A 15,409-nucleotide genomic window follows, 5' to 3' on the forward strand; every position below is an offset into this window, starting at 1 on the left:
GCATATCAATCTTTATACAAGTGACATTGCTTATTTTGAATAACTAGGATAACGAAACGAGATGGGGCATTACAACGCCTATATATCCACTGTTCTCTTTTTGTGTTGGATTTTTCCAGTTTCGAGCTTCTCTTATTATCTGACTTTAGTCAAGTGTTAGTACATTTTCTTTCCACCTCACTCGCAGCACGACATTATGACCCACCAGGAAGAAGTGCACTAATAGTGGCAGCTTGATCAGTTTGCCAGTAACAGTGAGAGCTGGGGGAGAGATCATCAGGCCCTTCGTCTGTCTTGGGGTTCCAAAGGTCAGAGCCTCAGTCAGAGGTGTAATCAAGAGAAAAAGAAAGCTATTGTGGGGGTCCTTCCCTGAAATCGAAGCAAATAATGAAGTAAATATATTACTGTCAGGTATGTCTAAATCCAAGGACAGGATAGACCATTAGTTGGCTGCCTTTATTATGTACGGTTTTTTTTCTTTTGTTTCCATCCTCCTTTCACACTGATTCATATTTTACAATTGGGTGCTGCTCTTTTTAAGGAGTAAAGAAAAGAGCTTATGGTGGAACCAACCAATGCGCTCTTCTTTTCAAGAAAATAAAATTCAACTCAAAGTTTGCTTGAAACACCAGTGTATTAAAGCCTCATTTTCAAATCCTCACTCATCCCAAAGAAACCAAAGTTTTGTTTTTTCTGGTCTTTGTTGGGGTATATTCCCCAAAAAGCAATGTATTTTAAGTTATGCATTTCAGTGCTTTAGACCCTTTTGTGATCTCAAAGGGACTAATGCGCATGGTGTGCTTGAACCTTTAAACACAGAAAATCTAATATTGCTCTTTTCTCTCCCAACGGGACTGAAAATCTTCTGTTTGGTCACACGGGCAGTACTGGATGTGTCTATAACTTTATTTTTAACTGGTTTGAATCGCTGAGGTTTGCTACCCTGCAAAATGCCGCAGTAGCAGTATTTGTTCTGCCATGTAAATGATAACATAGAAATTTCCTAGAAACACAAAAGTAAAAGCTGATCGCAGTCGCAGTAACTTCTTGGAGACGAGAAAAAAATTTTTAGTCAAAGGGACGGTGAGAGATAGACAAGAGGAGAGCACAAGCACATGTGGCTCCGGCTTTCACGATTTGAGGGGTGGGGGAGTGGGTAGAACTCTAATTATTCTTACTTGTGCATATGAAAATCACCAGCTTTAGTTGTCCACTCAAATCTATTGCTTCTCTGGTCAAAGACACATCAATCTCTGCCCTGAATTATAGAATGGTAAAATACTCAAACATATAATGTACTGTGACATTTTATAATAGATTTTAAATATAAAATCTATTTTGTAATGCAAATTGTATTACAAAATAAACCTTATATTTATAACTAAAAGAATTATAAATTGTTTATATATATTTCTTCGTGTATCTGGTAAAAAAATTGGGAAAAAGATTATTGAAACACCCACATCAGTCACCGTTTCTCTGCCTACGCTGATGTCAGTGAGTGATGGTAAGGATTATTGAAATGAACTAATTTTGGTTTGAAATTGGTGAATAGTGAATCTCTGGGCTGGGGTAGCTAGCTCCTTGTCCTAGCTAGCGATTGGACCTAATAACAAAACCAGAGCAGAAAGCAGAGAAACAGTATGATGGAAGTTGGTGAGCCTTTGGATTGGCGATTTGATGGTGAAGATTGAGTTTGAGTGGCGTGGGGGCCTACAGGAAATGAGGGCGGTAGAAGAGTGGCAATTCCTTTTTCTGAAAGGAATAATCCTGGTTGCTAGTTACTAATAGTGGCAAAACAAAGCTCTTGGAAGTCTAGTTTTAGTTAGGAGGAAAGGTTCAGTCAGGAGGAAAGTTCAAACAGAGAGAGTGCTACTATTTGTTTGGAACAGATGGACCATAGACATGGGTTTTAAGTTGGCGCTTGGGAGATTCACATACAATGCTCGAGGAAGAGAATTAATGCTTCAAAGCCTTTGAATTTTAGAAAGTGTTTCCATAAATTCTTCGGAGTCTCTCTCTGTCCCTTAGTCATGAGATGGAGAAGAAGAAAGAAAAATGTAAGGCTTTATCCACACGTAAGGAACACACATTAATAGATGTTAAAGGCTGACTTTTGAAAACGAAACTTTGACAATAAAAATCGTTTTGTTTGTCCTTAAGATTGAATATCAGCTTTTGCTGTCACGAGATCTCAGTCATCCGTTTTTCCCGTCACATAAACCTCTAACCCCGGCATGCCCTGCTCCAGCCGCATGCTCCAGGATATGATATGTCACTGATTATAAAGTTCATTGCTGATTTCTGGTGTTTGACTGATGCCAGTCCTTTTCATTTTCCTTGTTATTGTGTATAAAATCATGTGATTAGTATCGTAAAATTTAATGAAGTAGGGGTATGATAATTGATAAAAAGCATGACCTCTACCTATGTGGAAGTATGTTTTGAAATTTCCTCTTGATTGTTATATTTGACAATATCAAGTATGTTATGTGATGGCGGCCTTGAATTGAGTAGGATACATACACACACATATATATTTGTGCGTGTTATATTTTATATCATACGTGGTTTGTCATCACGAAGGTCCCAAAAATTTGCTTACATTCTGAAGGCCCTCGATGAGATTCTTTCTTTATAGTTTATATCCTGTAATGGGTTAGCTCCGGGCACACGAGAATTCTCAGTGTCTTTTTAACTGGAGAGAACTCATGGTCTGGCTCTCAGCTCTTTAGGCTTTGGTCTACTACAACTCATTACTAGAGAGTTCAGAGTAGTTCAATCACATAGATGAACCAAGTTGTACGTCTATTCGCCCATAAATTCAATCAAAGATTTCAATTAGGAATATGACAGGTGTTGTATTGATCGTGTGGGTTAAAATATTAAAATAAATCACAACTTAGCAACCATGTATGTTATAAATCTCTTCGCTAGCTCATAAATCACAGTTTGCTTGCTTGACTTGTGAGTTATTAAGCCAATATAAATTTATACTAGCTCACATTTTAATTATAAGACTTCGTTTGTAAACTATAAATAAAGTCTTATAATTAAATCGAAGTTAATATAATTTGTGACGTTATGCTAAATGATTTTTAATTCAGTTGATGAACATTTTTTATTAATAAATACCTAATCAGTAAAACATATGACACTTCAAACATGATGCTATGTGTTTTGATGAAAAAGAAAAGTAAAATGCCAGTTGCTTCATATTTTTGAGCTCTAGGGTGTCGGTTGTTCTTTTTGGCAAAAATGATTTATAACTCAAACTTATTAATTTGAAATTAACAATTAACGTCAATATCAGTTAGTCTAAGACTAAAGGTGACAGTGCAACGATTCTGATAATTGAGGAGTGAAGCCACTTCAACAAATAGTTGGAGATAATCAAAGCTTCATAAAAAAAATTATTTATATCATTATTTGGTATAAATTTTGTAACCACACAGTTTAATACTACATGAATAACATCAAGGACAGCTGAGTAAACATGTGAAAGCCACCAGAACAATAGTATGTGAAAGTTTTAGTAACATACGCACCAACAAAAACATCATATAAATACGCCTCATTTGTGTGTGGAGAATGGATCGACTTTACAATTGTCTCTTGAAAATTTTTCACTTGAGTTACTCCATTATGACAGTTCTAGAAGCTCAAATGAAAAATGCCCGGATTTATTGCCCTTTGCCACCTTCAATTATCCATCTTGTACTATTACTTCTCACTTGACAAGCTATATTCTCCTGCAGTTGTGGGAAACATTTGCATGTGCCTTGCAGACTTTTTTTTTTTTTAACTAACTTTTCCCCCCTCCCCATCTTGTAACTATCTGCTTATTTTTATCTGTGAATTAGATGCCAAATGATACAGTCCATCAGAACTAAAAAATTATTTATAAAGAAGATTGCGTAGTATTCACCCTCACATCTTTTTTTTGTTTCTTCTTTAGTTGTCTAATCATATGATTGCAGAAAATTTAATGCTGCGGCATTCTTTTGCAGAGCTTCACTTTGGGGCCTCCTTCAAGTTTTATTGATCTCATATTGTTTTCCCCTGTTACACATTCTTCTCTGTTGCTTCCTCAGCTCTTTCATCACACGGAGACTCATTTCAGACTCCATGGCTATTTTGCAACTCTACAACCTCGGCTTTTGATACCTAACAACCTGTTTTGGTTTTAGAATTAGGATAATTCAATATTGACCAGCCAACACAAGAACAAGCACCAGGACGCAGAACTTAACGTTTCAAGAACCAGAAAACACCTATTCAGATGTTCACTGTTCATGTCTTAAGCGGTAGAGTCGTAGGGATTTTCACAAACACTATGAATCCATAATCGAATTCTCACCATTGTGATGCCTTTTTGTGCGGCCCTTCCTAATCATAATTAGAGACACCACCATTTTAGAAATGAAAGATTCAAGTAGAAACAAAGATACACTGTGAACCAGGAAGCTTTGGCCAATACAGAGAGATTCATGCTGAGTATTTGTGATATAAGTATGGTGTTCCCAGTAGCCAAGAACGTTTCCCTCAAGAATATTTCTTTGCATTTCACAGTTATAAATGGTAAAAGTTCTATCAAGAGACCTTCTGGCTGGCTCTTCATTGAAATATCCGCAGAAGCCAAAGAAAAATGGAAGAGAAGTTCCTTCCATGACCAGAGAGCTAAAAACTTGAAGGTCCTGATACATAGGACACGCAATCTTCTTTCAGAAAACCAAGCAGAAATCAATTAGAGTAGGATTGGCTTACCACATGATTGGCTTACAAAGAAAAAAAGAAAAGGGATTACCAACCAATTGGTGAACACTTTGTGATTTGAATGTTTTGTACCCAATCTGGTGTGGCATCATTTTTCGTTTTGGTCAATTTCGTTCTGTCACATTAGTTATGAAACTTCCGCACAAAGAAAGCCAATTTATACGCTACCCCTCATTAAAGCAAGAACACTAGGAGCCAATTTGTCTAAAATTAAGCTTTCTCAGGTTACTTGATGTCTTGAACACGACACCTTTTCGTTATAATTAAAATGAAAAATATAACTTACACTTTTTTAAATTATTAGTTTGGTCATTTAAAACAACTTAGTTATTATAAATTTTTTTATTTGAAAAAATTAGTTCGTAATCTAGTAAATTGTAAGAATTGAGTCGTATAAAGTTAAAAAATTAATTGAATTGTTTTGAATCAAAATTCAGAAAGTGAATTAATGATTGAGGAAAATTTAATGAATAAAAGTTATACTTTTCAATTAAAAAATGAGGGTAAAATAACAAATAAATAAGTTGAAAAATGTGATATTTCAAATCAGTCATCTAAGAGTTAAAAATGATAGAGAAAAAAGTAGTGTCTGATCTGATAATTTATAAATATAGTTAAATGACCAAAATATCTTTATATCAAAAAACTTATTAATAAATTCTGAACTAACAATGACAAGTATTAAATAACAAAAATAACAAGGAATATATTAACAATGATAAGTTATTTATTAACAAGTTGTGAACTGGTAATAATAAATATTGAACAGCTAATGACAAATATGAATTTTTTTTAAAATATAATACAAAAGCATTTTAGTTATTTAACTGCATTTGCAAAATATTATATTACTCCCAGTCTTTAATATAAAAACTCATTTAACTTTTATTTTAGTCTTAATTATAAGATTTCAATTCATTTTGTTTTTCATACTTATCTACTTTTTTCTTAAAGTAGTTACTGGAATAATGATAGTTCTAACTTAATTCATCAGCAAGAATATTTTAGAAAAAAAATATTTATTTATTACAAATAACTAATTTAACTTATTTTTTTAATCTATTTAAATTGGCTTTTGTATTAAGTGCTGGAGGTGGTGTTAGGTATTACTCTCTCTCTCTCTCTGTGTCATTTTCAATTTTGAAGTCACTGAATTAGATATTGAGGTCGATGAGTTCGATTTTTCAACCGATCCCGGCACTCCATTTCCGTCCCTCCCTCCAAACCCTTTTTCTTCTGATTGCACTCGCTGCTACAAGCTCTGCGTCTAGTCCAACTTAGTCTTCTTTGTTGGCATACACAAAATTTCTCTTCCATCTTAATCTCGGAAACTTCTCGTTTCCCGTATCTTTGGAATTGACCGGAGTTTGATGAATCAGACGTCGCTGCCGGCTCAGAAAGACGAGTCTTTAAGGTGCGACATGAGGCCTGGTGAAGCATTCTTCCAGGGACCCAAAGTGGTTGTTGAAGATGATGGTAATATAGCTTCTTCTTCTCCTGTTGGGCCCATGATCAAGATCAGTGTCTCTCATGGTTCATCTCTGCACGAGCTCCAGCTCCCAGCTCAATCTACTTTCCGTAAGTCTTTCTTTTGGGTATTTCTTCAATTACGCTTGAATTTGAAGTATCGAATTTCATTCTATGTTTTAATTCGGCTTGAACATGGTGAGCTATATTGAGTCCTCGGCTGGGAAATAGCAACATTTTAAAAATAGGCTACATATCTTGTTTTGTGTCAATCTCAGCATGATGCCCTGTAATCATGCTTATTCAGTCGTTAGGCGAACTGGATTTTGGGACTCTGCATGATAACATAGTGTTTCATATGGGTCATGTATGGTATGTCTAACAGCTAAAGGTGGGAGCTTCTTGGAATTAGGATTGCTGTTTTGTTGGGTTCAGTGTTATAAATCATGTATGTTAAAATAATACATGGGTGAAGAACTTTAACTGATAATTCATTATGGACTTTGGGTTTCCTTGTGTAAAGTATGGACTATGGTACCATTCTTAGATGATTTCGTTTATGTCTGAGTTTAATAGCATATTCAGTTAAATATACTGAACTTTTCTGTCCAATTGTCCATTGACAGAGCTAGAAGGGTAGATATTGCCTTCTTTTCTAGGAGGTATAAATTGGAATTCTAATATTAAGGTGAGTGGAGAATCAGTTTAGAAAATATTTGTTTACGATGCTTCTTGATAGCATTTTAAATTTTATGGAAAACGGCATAAGTTTTTACATGTGGCTAATAAAAATTAATGAGAACGTGCATAATGCGATTTATCAATTATGACCACGATGGAAGAGAGATGATGTAATTTCTCTCAAGAAAATTATAGACTAATATAAATTATAAGCTTTTCTAAAAATGGCTATGAAATTTGAGTTTACTTTCCTTTTTAACATGCTTGATATCTCAAGCTCAACCATATATGCTGAAAAGTTCCTATAATGTCGTCCTCGTGATATAGACCACAAGACGCCTTAAATTGGCAAAATTTCTACATTTCTCATATTTCAGTGTTATTCAGGGGGAAAATTTAAAAAGTATGCTCTTCCAATAATTTCTGAAATTTTGAAATAGGAGCTAATCGAAGGACCATGTTGTCTTTTGTGAGAAAATACAACTACTCATATATGTAGAGAGCAGATTGATTTTTTTGTCAAAAATAATGATATTGTTATATTGGTTTATTATTCATCTGAAACCTGTGTGGCAAACAGGTGCTTGCCTTAAAAGAAGCATATGCTAAGAGATATATGTTTCTCATTAATTTTTGTGCTTACCTCCTTTTGGTAACTCAATCATAGGGGATGTCAAGAAACTGCTTGTGCAAAGAATTGGTTTAGATCCTCAAGGGCAACGACTCTTTTTCAGAGGGAAGGAAAAAGATGATGAAGAACAATTGCACACTGAAGGTGTGAAAGACAAGTCAAAGATTTTGCTTTTGGATGATGCTAATAGCAGAGAGAAGAAACATGAGGAAATTAGAAATGACAAAGAGATTTCAAAAGCTTCTGAAGCTGTTGCTGGAGTCAGAGCAGAGGTGGACAAGCTCTCAGAGAGGGTGAGCCTTTGTCTTCAATGTAAGTCTCTTGGAAGCTTTTAGCTGGAACATCATCTACATTATTTTAGTTTTTCAGGTGGGTGCCATAAAGATGGCTGTGGATGGGGGGCACCAAGTTTCTGAGCAAGAGTTTCTTGTCTCAACTGAGTTACTTATGAGGCAACTGCTAAAACTGGATGGTATTGAGGCTGAGGGCGAAGCAAAGTCGCAGAGAAAAGCTGAGGTAGAATATATTGTGTTATTGTCGCTGGATTGAAATTTGAACTTTGGTCTCTGATTGACACATTTTCCTTATTCATTTTACCTTCATATTCTTCCGCAACTCTACATTGTGTCTTATTAAACGATGGATCTGTAACAGGAGGTAGAGTAAATCATTTAAATTGCACCAAACCTGTTATAGTAAGAATAGTTGTGAACCCTAGGGTTTGTAGAAGTAGCACTTCTTGTCCTCATTCATATATTGTGTGTCTTCTCAACAAATTCTCTTTTTTTCTGTCGGTATTAATTTCTTTATTAGATTATTAGATGCTTCCTCACTACTATCTCCAGTCCTTATTATAAGAGCTAAATAGCTCATTTGGAGATATTAAAGAAATTAGTTTAAGTTGGTTATTTATAGTAAATGTGTGATGGCTTCCTTAAACTACCCTATTTAGTAATGTCAATTGAAACTACTCATTGGTGGGAACTCTTTATTATCTACAATTAATAGGGATACTTTGAAAAAAAAAATTATAAATTTGGGAAACAAAGTGGATTGAGATTTTATGTTTAGGACCAAATCAAACTTTTAACTAATTCTTATATTATGACCAAAAAGGTATTTCCTAATTTTAAATTGCAACCATTGGGAGTGAAAAGATGCACGGTTTCACTATTGAACTGTACCTTTTTAATCTTCTTTCTGTTGTTATCTGTATTTAATGTATTTAATTTGTGCATGATCTCATATTATAATTTGGAAGCCTGATGATCAACTTTGCCACCCTTCAACAGGTATCTCGCGTGCAAAATTATGTGGATACATTAGATTCTCTAAAGGCAAGAAATGCCAATCCGTTTCATGGTTTCAGTAACGCTGTGGCAGTAACAACCAAATGGGAGACCTTCGACCCTGAAGAGGGAAATGTGAATGCCCCAACCTCAACGTCATCGTCTTCAACTTCGACCAAGGTAACTCAAGATTGGGAGCAGTTCGATTAATAGTTGCTCTGGTTCCATTGGAAGTTGCTTGAAACACTTGGCTACAAAGCTGCTGCGACCATATTTTTCTTGGGCCTTGGTTTTTCATTTGAGGTTCAAATTTTTAGCTTGCCTTAGATGAAATACTTGTGAGATAAACCTACTCTTTGAAACAAAGATCCATTGTTACAGTTTGAGCTTATCTTTATTTCACTTCTTTCATGGTTGTAGTGTCTGTCATTGTTATTATTTGGTTTCGATTCACCGCTCTATTTTCAATCATGATCATTTATTTTTCACCCTGAACCACCATTAATCGGTTTATGTTGTAGGATATATTTAATACCCTTTATTAAAAGACCAAAATATCCTTCTAAATTTTAAACAAAAGTTCAGAGAGGCAGCAAACATCATCACCGCCGATGGAAGCTGAGAAACCCAAACCATCGTAGAACAGCAACGGCAATCCTATAAACCAATGTACGAATGAAAGGAAAAAAGAAAACAACCATTCGCATTCATTCAAGGATCAATTTAAAAGCCAACAAAGGATCACCTGCCTGCCAAAACCACCAATGTTGCAAAGTTAAGAAATCCAAACCACCGCATCCTAGAAGCCAAGTTCAGGACAAAATCTCAGAAATCACAACCAAAAAATCACGCCAGGAGATGGAATGACTCTGATCTGGGGAAAGAAGAACACTGATACAACCTAAAATTATAGTTCCACTATACTTTCACTTCATGTTCATTTTCATGGCTCTGAGTTTCATGCTACCAAATGGGCCATAGCTTTCATGTATTGTGATAGGCACTGAATCGGGACTCTATTCAATGCTTGAAAGAATGCGGTCCAAGTGAGTAAAGCAAATTTGTACGTGTCTGCCGTCATCCAAGAAATGACATTAAGGATTGGGACATCACATGTGGTCCAAAGAGACTGCGATAACTCGAGACTTTTCAGAAGTTCAAGGAAGACTGCCGATGAAGGAGCGAATGGTCTGGTTAGTAACATTTCAAGGACAAGTAACTTGTGTGGCCCGCACAGACCCATTTGATGCGTTTGGATTTGTGAGAATGACATTTTGATCTTCTTGAGCCTTCGAATTTCGAACGCAATCTTTTCTTTTTGTATTGAATATTATGATATGTTATAACAACAACTTTATTTTTAAAAAAATGAAGAACAAAGTTTTAATCATATCGTATTTGCAAAGAATCAAAATAAATGTCACTCTTCCTATGGATTTTCTAAATTTCAAGTGAACATTGAAAGGATGCAGGCTAAGCAGAACAGAGGTTGAAGTAAAACTAATAATTAAGGTTATATTTTGTAAAATGGTGTTGTTTTAAGGGAAATAAAAAAGGAGGGGGGAAATAAATTATAGAAATTTGGTATGAAGCAATCAAAGGAAAAAAAAAAACAGAGAGAAAGGGTTTAAAAGCAGCGAATTGTCATTAATTCCCCTGATTAAAATACCAAGATCGAGTCTTCGCAGTCATAGGCACTATTTCAACAAAAAATTGGAAAAAAAACTAATACTTTCAAGTGAATCGACATTAAATATTTATATAGAAGAATACTCAATGTAAAAAAAATAAAAATTAAACTATTTTAAACTGTAAGAAAAGACAAGCTAAGTTAGTCCAAATATTTTATGAGAGAAATTAAAAATTAGCGATGTCTGATCTATTCTGTGATAAGACGTTGCTAATTTTTAACTTGTTATTTTGATTTCTTCATCAAGATGTTATATGTAAGTATAAACAATCACCTAAATGCTGCCTCTGAAAAATCAGTCACGTTTTACAAAAAAAGAAAAGAAAAGAAAACAAATAACTTAGGTGGGAAGTTTCGTGTGTGCGCGTGTGAAATGTTACATTTTTGAATGCATTCAAAAAAGTGTTGCATTTTTGAAATCTCACATAACTTATACAACAAAAGTCCTTGAAATTAAATATACATTTCTGGGATGGAAACATAACTGTGACGCTACAAGTTTATGGTGACGCCTCTTGCACCACTCACGTAAGGTGAAACTGCAGAACCATGAACGTCTGATGAGGAACCATGCTTGTTAGGTTCATATCTCTCTCCGTCACCCCACAGTGCGTAGGCCTCCTCACCGTGCACGGCGTCATCGCCGATCTCGAGCTGCTCATCCGGCATCCTCAACGGTATAAACAAACGAATGGCCAGAAGAATGATAGAGGTGGACACCAAGTTCCATCCCGTCACAAACAGGGCTCCCACTATCTGCTTCAAGAACTGAATGCCGCCGCTGCCGCCGTAGAAGGCCCCCCTCGAATTGGTCACCGGCAAAGTCAACCGGCAGAGCTGGGGCTCTGCCAGGAGGCCAGTGAGGAGGCCACCCAGAAGCCCCGCCACCGCGTGTGTGTGAAACACCCCCAGGGCGTCATCAACCTGCATGCATTACGTAGGCATTTATATTTCTGAATAGTGACGAAATAAAGGAGGAGGGAACGCCGCGGATAAACCGTGGATTGGGACTTTGGGTTGGCTGCATTAATTAAGGACGGCAAAAAAGGCAAAAGAGACTGACAAATATGTGTAACCTAATCAGGATAGAAAGAACATGAGACCTGTTGGAGGAGAGAAGATTTTTTGTGAAGGATCATCATGGTGACCCATGGAATGCTGCCCGACAGGATTCCCATTACTATAGCCGCCCACGATTGCACCAACCCTGCAATGCATTATTCCATTCCATTTCATTTTTCTTAAAAGAGCAGCTTACCGTGATTTTATATCTATATATATTATATATATATATATATAAACACACACACACACCCCATCGAAGGTCATAGTCAACTTGCACCCATCCTTAATTTCGCCAGCTACCCTCACCTATCTTCATTAACCTTTCCAGATTTCTGCTTTCTCTTCCTCTTCCCTATTTACTCCCTTCATTCTTTCACTATTAGTATTTTCCTTCTCTTTTTTACCCCTTAGTTAAGGTATAACTTTATGTATCTTCTCTATCACACAAGTCCGTCTGTGTTCTCAGTTTGTTCTTTACCCACTGAAATTACATTTTTGACACTTACACTCTTACCCCATTCAAAGGAGTCAGTGCTTGCTTAGTTTAACTTATTTTAAACGATTTTGTATCGAGGGAGATGAATATGTTAAAACAATATTATCTCCTAAAGTAAAAAAATAATTGTTGGAAGCAATTTCTAAGTCTTCGGTCAATCACAATTAGATATTTTTTTCCCAAAAAATATCAAGTCCCTCCAATCTTAGTACAAGTTGCAGTTGAAAATTCAACCAAAACAACTTTCGGCTTCCAACAATACAAGTTGAGTTAAAGAAACAATTCAAATTAAATTAACATATTAATTAAAAAACTTAACTCTAAAGTTAATAACACTCAACTTGATTAATAAAACTCAACTCTAAATGTACTTCTTCGATTATCTAGCAATTAATGAGATTAAACACGCATGGTTTTCTATTTGAATTTTTTTTGTGTGGTTATTTTACCCTAATAAATGACCGTAGGTATGGTATAAAACAATTATACTATGAACAAATGATTTAATGAATAGTTATGAATGGTTTTTTTTAAAATATTACATTACTAAATTAAATTTCATTAAAATTTGTAGTTACTTATATTTAATAAAAGTAGTTTGGTTTCTCCCATTTTATCACTAGCATCCCTAATATTTTTATATGATTGAAAATTATATTAAAAAATGGATATCAATAAACTTAGTAATTTACAATGAAATATACAATAGCACACCTGCGCCGGGGGTGATGCAAACCAGTCCGGTCATCATACCCTGAACGGCCCCGATCACCGAAGGCTTCCCGAAGAAGACGACGTCCAGTGACGTCCACATCAAAAGGCTCGTCGCTGCACATATGTTGGTGTTCAACACCGCTATCGACGAGTCAACGCTCGCCGCGTACGGAGCTCCGCCGTTGAACCCCGACCACCCCATCCATAGAAGTCCCGCTCCCGCAAGCATCAGCAGCACATTGTTCGGTGGAAACCTCTCCCTGTCGCTCTTCAGCCTCGGTCCCACCTGAAGTTATGTAGTAAGTTCACGTCGCAATCATGATTCACGGGGGGATTGATACATTAAAAATCTTTTGACAAGGGAAGGGATTGGATTTTTGCTTACCCAGTACGCGGCGGTGAAGCCGGCAATTCCGGAGGAGAGGTGGATTACGTAGCCGCCGGAGTAATCCATGACGCCCCACTGGTAGAGGAAGCCTCCGCCCCATAAGCTGAATGCCCCTACGGTGTATGAGAAAATGAGCCAAAGGGGGACAAAAGCCATCCAGGCCTTGATGTTCATGCGACCAAGAACCGAACCAGCTAGCAGGATAAGCGTTATAGCAGCAAAAGTGAATTGAAAATACACAAGTGAAGCCATGGGAAAAAACGGCTCTACGGTTGGGGTTTCTAGAGTGCCATTTTTGTGAAAGTGAGTACTTTCAGGGACCTTGGCTCGATTTATGAGGAACTTTTGGCCTAGAGCTGGCGCACCCTTACCCCAGAAGGGAAGGAGTTGGTCTCCAAAGGCCATTCTGAAACCAACAAGGACCCAACAGATGAGGACAGCAGCGAAGGCATAGAGAGCCATGAAAGCGGAGTTGACAGCCCATTTCTTCTTGACGATGCTTGCATACAGAATCACAAGCCCCGGCATGCTTTGGATACCCACTAGTGTGGCTGCTGTCATCTGCCATCCGTTATCTCCTTTGTTTAGCCAACCAGGAGCAGCAGGGAGGTGCTCTTGGTAAGCCACGGGAATAGTAGCCATGGCTGCCGCCAAATTTCTGAGATACTTCAAGCAGCTTTGAGGTATCTATGAATGGTCTATAATCTCTGTGATCTGGCGGGGTTCTTAAGAATACACGCACGCACAAGTTTAAAGAGTATCTGAAAATCTTGGTTATAAGCCTGGTATTGGATGGATAGATCAGAGTTCAGAACAGTCGAGCTGCCTTAAATCCAATCAATCTTTGGAATCTGAAAATTCAGGGTTTGATATGAGGTGAGCTGTGAATAGGTTTCTGTTCTCTTTGGGGCTTGGCGGTGGGTTGGTATAGTTAAATTTGTGCCCATGTGTTCGAGAGGATCTTGAAATTTTGGATACCTGGTTTGAATCTTATGAAGTTTCGTGTGAACTGCGGTTGAATTTTCGTCTAAGGAGTAAGATAAGGAAAAAGTTTTTAGTAAAGACTTTGACTTTTGGTTGAAAAGAATAGAGGAGAGAGAAGGGAATGTCTCACGTGCCGCTTGTTCACCGTGTGAAAGTGTGGAGGAAGTTGCGATTATAGCTGACATGACGAAGCCTATGGAAGGTCAGAACTAGAATCATATAATCATGAATGTCTTGTTTGCTGATTGCTAGGGCATGCTCTGACTAAAAATTTGTTAATCGGGAGTTTTCCGTACAGAAGTGGATGAAAATGTAAGTTTTATTATTTAAATTGATGCCGTTGATGGAAAATAAAATGACGTGAATACACTATATAGATAATTATAAATGCTTAATTGCGTGTTAATAAATCTTTATCAAAGAAATGACGTATGAATAAGTGGCTGTCCATGTAACGTTCTTGACCTAGGCATTAAAAACCCTTTTCTTTATAAAATACACCCATCTTAGTTTTCATGAAGAACAAACACCTAATTTTCTAATATTGATGGGACAGCAAATTAATCTAGTTAGAACTTCTAGATATTTAGATCCAGAGACTTTTCTTCAATAGTACCCTTAAAAAAGTGGCATCGGAAATATGGAAAAAAAAAAAATTCAGATATGGGAAAAAAGTAATTAATGCTTCAAATTAAAACAAGCTGTTTCTTATTATAAGAAATAAAATCACACCTCCATTTATTTCTTATAGAGGAAATGGAACAGAGTGTTAATATTCCTACCTTTCTAAGAAGTGTCTTTAAATCCCACTCTATAATTTTGAATACCATACACGTCAACCTCCAAAAGAATAAAAATTTCGGAAGATTTTTGGGGGTTTAAAGTGCTCTATTACTACTCCAAAAATTTGTTATATTACATCAATTTGTAGAATAATAATTCTCCTATTTATGCTAATGTAGGAGAATTACAATAGCATAATAATGTGTGTAGGCTAATGGTGAGAAGAGCAAGATATTTGTGTTGTTGGATGGGCTACTTGTGTTGTGTTTACTCAATTAGAATTGATAATTGGGATTATGTATATGGAAGTGATAATTTGAGTTGGAGGCTTAGAGGTGTTTGGTCTGTGATAAAAAGTGTTTTTACATAAATTAAAACAAAACTCCTCTCGTATAGATTCAGATCTTCTCAAAAAAAAATTTTCCTTTTCTTCTTAAAATCTCAT

General features: G+C 36.3%; 2 protein-coding genes across 2 annotated transcripts; one reads left to right on the forward strand and one right to left on the reverse strand.

The window, feature by feature from the left end:
- The first annotated feature begins 5,955 nt into the window (after positions 1-5,955).
- On the forward strand, positions 5,956-9,305 carry LOC114722567 (BAG family molecular chaperone regulator 4). The gene is made up of 4 exons (XM_028908627.1): positions 5,956-6,354; positions 7,592-7,848; positions 7,925-8,071; positions 8,848-9,305. Exons 1-4 carry the CDS (start codon positions 6,147-6,149, stop codon positions 9,052-9,054), a joined length of 819 nt encoding a protein of 272 aa, XP_028764460.1. The 5' UTR covers positions 5,956-6,146; the 3' UTR covers positions 9,055-9,305.
- Positions 9,306-10,895: 1,590 nt separating this feature from the next.
- On the reverse strand, positions 10,896-14,470 carry LOC114722565 (ammonium transporter 2). Its single transcript, XM_028908625.1, has 4 exons — positions 13,195-14,470; positions 12,810-13,095; positions 11,638-11,741; positions 10,896-11,458 (listed from the first exon to the last, which is right to left on the reverse strand). The coding sequence occupies exons 1-4, from the start codon at positions 13,837-13,839 to the stop codon at positions 11,027-11,029; spliced, it is 1,467 nt and encodes a 488-aa protein (XP_028764458.1). The 5' UTR covers positions 13,840-14,470; the 3' UTR covers positions 10,896-11,026.
- Between the last annotated feature and the right edge of the window lie 939 nt (positions 14,471-15,409).

The sequence above is a fragment of the Neltuma alba genome, unplaced genomic scaffold (genome assembly GCF_004799145.2).
Source record: "Neltuma alba isolate B1F8T4 unplaced genomic scaffold, ASM479914v2 tig00012097_pilon, whole genome shotgun sequence".
Taxonomy (NCBI): Eukaryota; Viridiplantae; Streptophyta; class Magnoliopsida; order Fabales; family Fabaceae; genus Neltuma; species Neltuma alba.

Coding starts and splice junctions, on each gene's coding strand:
- LOC114722567 (XM_028908627.1), top strand. CDS start 6,147: ATGAATCAGACGTCGCTGCCGGCTCAGAAAGACGAGTCTTTAAGGTGC. Junction 6,355..7,591: donor CCCAGCTCAATCTACTTTCC/GTAAGTCTTTCT, acceptor ACTCAATCATAG/GGGATGTCAAGAAACTGCTT. Junction 7,849..7,924: donor TGGACAAGCTCTCAGAGAGG/GTGAGCCTTTGT, acceptor TTAGTTTTTCAG/GTGGGTGCCATAAAGATGGC.
- LOC114722565 (XM_028908625.1), bottom strand. CDS start 13,839: ATGGCTACTATTCCCGTGGCTTACCAAGAGCACCTCCCTGCTGCTCCT. Junction 13,096..13,194: donor GCTTCACCGCCGCGTACTGG/GTAAGCAAAAAT, acceptor ACATAACTTCAG/GTGGGACCGAGGCTGAAGAG. Junction 11,459..11,637: donor AATCTTCTCTCCTCCAACAG/GTCTCATGTTCT, acceptor TAATGCATGCAG/GTTGATGACGCCCTGGGGGT.